This window comes from Bison bison, unplaced genomic scaffold, assembly GCF_000754665.1.
Source record: "Bison bison bison isolate TAMUID 2011002044 unplaced genomic scaffold, Bison_UMD1.0 scf7180017864193, whole genome shotgun sequence".
NCBI classification, from domain to species: Eukaryota; Metazoa; Chordata; class Mammalia; order Artiodactyla; family Bovidae; genus Bison; species Bison bison.
In genome coordinates, this window is record NW_011494765.1 from 3648257 (window position 1) to 3653192 (window position 4936).

The 4936-nt window shown below is 50.8% G+C and overlaps 1 protein-coding gene across 3 annotated transcripts in view; it reads left to right on the forward strand.

Moving 5' to 3' along the window:
- Positions 1-4936, forward strand: part of MVB12B (multivesicular body subunit 12B) — a 193686-nt gene that overhangs the window by 60442 nt on the left and 128308 nt on the right. For all 3 annotated transcript variants that reach the window (XM_010844089.1, XM_010844087.1, XM_010844088.1), the window contains exon 3: positions 2901-3008. In XM_010844089.1, coding sequence (XP_010842391.1) covers positions 2901-3008 — 108 coding nt within the window. The remainder of the gene's footprint in view (positions 1-2900; positions 3009-4936) is intronic.

A 4936-nucleotide genomic window follows, 5' to 3' on the forward strand; every position in this document is an offset into this window, starting at 1 on the left:
AGCCTTGGAGGTGGATCCAGCCCAGGCTGTGGACCCCTGGCTGCAGGCACCTTCGTGTTCTGCACACCCACATCCACCCTGCACACCCACATCCACCCTGCACACGCATGTGCACACGCACACCCACACACACGCTTCTCTCCCTCCTCTTCTGTCTCACTCTCACCTCCCTTCTCACTCCCCTTGGCTGGGGTTGGAGGGCGTTACACGTTTTCACTTCACCGCACGTGAGCTGTGGCTCAGGGCAGAGCTGAGCCATGGTGGACCTTGTTGAATGGGTGTCAGGAGCAGGTTGGAGGCCTGTTAACTGCAGGGACAGAGGGAGGGAAGGGGGCCTCTGAGGAGGGAGCAGGCCTGCTCCTGCTTCCCTCTCCCCTCTTTGCATTCCTGCACCGGCCTCTTCGTCATACCAGGGTGTCTTCTCATTCAGAAAAGGGAAGATTCTAGCAGTGGGGTGAGAGAAGGGAATCCTCATTTTCAAACCCTGGAAACGATGGCCTTGAATGAGGGGGCACACCACCCCATGGTAGCCAGGAATACCCTCCTGAACCCCCAGGCTTTTCCGTGGAAGGCTGGAGGTACCACAGCCTTTGCATGTTCTGCAGACTCTCTGTTTTTTGTAAAAATTTATCAAAAATAATATTTATTATAGAGAAACTACATAGGTTCCCTTCTTTCTTTGTTCCTGTGGCATCTTGTCACATTTTAATGGTTCCAAAATTGCAATGCATCTGAGAAATTGGTTTCTGCAATTTGACATGATGTTTCTTTTTTTCCTAAAGGAGCGTTCTTTAAATCCACAGGTGATTCTCAAATGGCTACATCTTTGAACTGAGGAAATACAAGTACAGTTTGGGAAACAAAAATCTTTCAAACGTGGAACATGTGGGAGAAGACAAAGCGTAAGGGATCCTTGGTGGTAGAAGTTGGGGCCACGGCCTCAAATCTCAGGTTTTCTGAGGAACTTTATGTGTGACCATTGTGGGGACAAGTGCGGACAAGGCCTGGTCTGTTCGGCCGTGTTTCTTTCTGTGGGAGTGACATACTTGAACCAGACTGTCCCTGAGATGGTCACCATACCATTCCTCCTTCAGATTTCAGGTCAAACATCTTTGCATATTCAGCACGAGGACCCTTCTTTTCCCGTATGGCATTTATGAACTTACCAATTGTTCGGTGTGAAAGCAAGCCCTTTTCTTTTGCCAGTTGGCCTTTGGTCTTTTCAGGGGCTCCCTCAGAGAACATGGACGTGGGGGCTCTGGGACCCTCCTGGAGGAGTCGGCCCCCACACTCCCGGCTTCGCACGTGACAGTCCGAGTCGTGTGGGCCTGCTGTGCAGTGTGGACACAGGACGGGGCAGAATCAGGGCAGTTTTGTGTAAAGAACAAAGGCGTTTTCAGCAGTTTGTGAGGACAGCCCAGAGCTTGTCAGATCAAGGAAGGCTTCCCATAGTCTTCCCCAGTGGCTCAGCTGGTAAAGAATCTGCCTGCCGATGCAGGAGACTCAAGAGATGTGGGTTCAATCCCTGGGTTGGGACAATTCCCCAGAGAAGGAAACGGCGACCCACCCCAGTATTCTTGCCTGGAAGATTCCATGGACAGAGGAGCCCGGCTGGCTACAGTCCATGCGGTCGCAAAGAATCAGACCCAACTGAGCACACATGCCTCCAACAGTCTAAGCCTCAGAAGGAGGAGCAGGGAGATTCCAGAGTGCACTTCAGGGGGCCGGCTGCACAGGGCACTGCTCCCCAAAGGGGCCCTGCTCCCAGTCTTCCTGGAGTCCCGTTAGGGTGCAGCCAGGATGTGGATTCCTCTGACCTGTTAGGTGCTGAGGGAAGCGGCAGCACAGAGCCTGATTGTTCCTTAACGAGCATCGTGGAGAGAATGGGGAGAGCATGTCCCGGCCAGCCTTCCCCTCCTCTCCCGTCTCCTCTTGAGCTCTTCCCACTGATGGCCTTGGTCCCACGGCCCAGGGCCCAGGCCCTGTAAGACTCACATCAAGGCTGGCTTCATCCTTGAATGCGTCTTGAAACTAAAAGTGAAAAGTGCTAGTCCCTCAGTCATGTTCGACTCTGCAATCCCAGAGACTATAGCCTGCCAGGCTCGTATGTCTATGGAATTCTCCAGGCAAGAATACTGGAGTGGGTAGCCTTTCCCTTTTCCAGAGAACTTCCCAACCAAGGGATTGAACCCAGGTCTCCTGCATTGCAAGCAGATTCTTTACCATCTGAGCCCCCAGGGAAGCCCTTAGAGGGAAATTCCTACAGCCATATACGAGACTATGGCTCCTCAGTGAGACTAGAAACTAGCAGCTGAGTCTTTTTTTTTAATTTTCCTATCACGCTGGTTTTCAACCTTGAATTCCACTCACAGAACTTGTGCTGAAAAGAAGCGGGGCAAGGCGAACCTCCCTGACGCCCTGCCCGCCCCCCGCACCCAGTGATAGCAGCCCCTGGCCAGCCCAGTCAGCCCCGGGGCAGGAAGCTGTGCCAGGTGTCTGGCAGGCGGGCCCCTCTCAGGTGGCATTTCACGCCCCATTCTTCCCTCTGCGCCCTGTACCGTCCCCGGAGTGACTGGTAATGAGCACCGTAACGCGCTGACTTCTCCAGTCCCTTCTCGGTCCACGACAAACAGAAGTTCCTCTTTTCTCATTAGAAGCACTTTTGTCAGGGTGTCTTTAATCAATGACTTCCCCAGGGACAGTATTTTTAGAAGTTGTATTTTTCACACTCTCCCTTGGCCCCTCTTGGAAAAATCTCTTCCCAGGGCCTGGTGAAGGGGACTAATGAGATGCTGCGCGAGTCCGGGCGGAGTTAACTGGCGCAGGCACGGAAGCCCCTCGCGCCCGCCCTCCATGGCCCCTGCCTCACCTGTGTCCTCCTCCCCGTCTCTCTGGTGCAGGTCGCTCAGACGGCAGATGGTGTGGACGCTGACCTCTGGAAAGACGGTTTATTTAAATCCAAGGTTACCCGATACCTGTGCTTCACGAGATCCTTTTCCAAAGAAAATGTAAGTCTAGCTTTCCGTTTGCTAAGTGAGCACAAGTCATTTCCATTTGTGTTTGAAAATTTCCTCACTTTTTTGGTGGTGGTTTGTTTTCATCGCTGTGTTAATTTATTGGTGGTTTTAAGTAAACAGGGTAGGATCAGCAGCCACCACTGGGTTTCATTTATTAACAGTATTATTAACCACATACCCAAGTGTGCCGTGAGTTCCATTAAAACCTGTTTTCCAAAGGAAACACGGAAAAGATTTCTCTCACAGCTCTCATCCTGCCTGCCTTTCATCGAGTAACAAATTGCAGGGTAGTATGATGGGAACATAGCCAGAAGATGCCCCACGGTCACCCCTGCCCGAGACTTTCTCCCCAGGTCTCTCTGCCACGTGACCTTTCATTGTTTCGGCAGGTAGGTATCCACCACACATGCAGATTACTTTTACTGTGTTGTTTTTAATACTTAAGCCCATAAATTAGGAAAGTTTAAAGGCACCTACTAAAGGTGTTCTAATAGGTGGTTTAGAAAAAAGAGAAGTGGCTCTTGTGAGTCTCCTTTCCATGTGAGGCCTGTCCTGGGCACTCTGCAAATATGCTGCCTCCATCCTCAGACTCTTAAAGTAATAGCTCCTGAGATCAGGGAGTTTATGTGCTTGTCTAAGGACACCTGTCTTCCCTAACCCTAATAGGGAGCAGTCAGATTTTCATTTTTAGGAGTGCCATTTTATTTTGGGCCTAAATGCAAAACAAAAATCAGATGGGAAATATTTTTATTGTTTTTTTATTGTTTTTATAAATCTTATGGCAACAATAAAATATGTTCATAAGTGATTTAAAAAATAATCAGGTTCAAGCATCCCCATTCAGAAGCCTGGAAGGGAAAAGATCACCGTCTTTCTCTCTGTCACAAGCCCACAGCCCCATGGTCCCGTCACAGTCCTCATGCGTCCCTGAAGCATTTTCTGGCTGTGGCTCGTCACATGGATCTGTGGTCCACACTCTTGTCCAGCAGGTGTTCCCATTTGTTGATAAGTGTTTGTTAGGAAAATGATTTCTAACATACTCAGGGAAGACTCGTTGCTCTCATTTTTTCCCACTCATGATGCGAGTAATAAATACTCACTGTAAAGGACAGAGCTCCTGATGGAGGAGGGAAGTTCCTGGCAACTGGGCCCGCGGTGGGTCTGAGCAGGACCTTCAGGTCACAGAGCAACAAGGAGACCCTAGGGGCAGGTCTGAATCCGGTCACAGAGCAGCGAGGAGACCCCAGGGGCAGGTCTGAGGTTGGGTCACGGTGCAGCGAGGAGACCCCAGGGGCAGGTCTGAAGGCCAGTTACCTTTCCAGATGTCAGGCCTGTGACATTTGGGCAGTGCCCCTGGCTCCATCCCTCCATCCTGCGTCCATAAACACCTATGGTGCTCTCTCGTCCCCTTTGTCCTTGGAGGTTACCTATACCCTCTTTGAAACCATCCATATTCTTAGTGTTTGTCACCTCTGTTCTGCTGCTGGCTGCCCCTTTCCGCGGGAAGTCCGCGTGTTCACTGCACGCAGGGCTGTGCGACCACCTCCTGAGGCTTGAGCAGCGCGTGTCCACACCCGTACTCTGCCCAGTGGTTTCGCACGTTCACTCCTGACCTGCACTCAGCCTCAGCCCCTCCTGCTGAAGAGGAGTCCGCGGCTGCAGAGGACAGATGATCTCATTGGCTGTTTTTGATTTCTGTTTTTGTTGCATTTCCTTGAAGGCTTATGGGGTGTTGGTACTCTCGGCCCGAAGAGCCCCTGATCCCTTGGAGTAGGGACACTAAAAAGTTAAAAAATGACAGAGAGAAGTCACTGGGGCTTGTTAATTTTAGTGTCATGGGTAAGTGGATGGTAGAAAATAGATCGATCTAATCATTTGTCAAACATTCAGGAGATGTGTGTTGAGTGCCTACTTTGTAT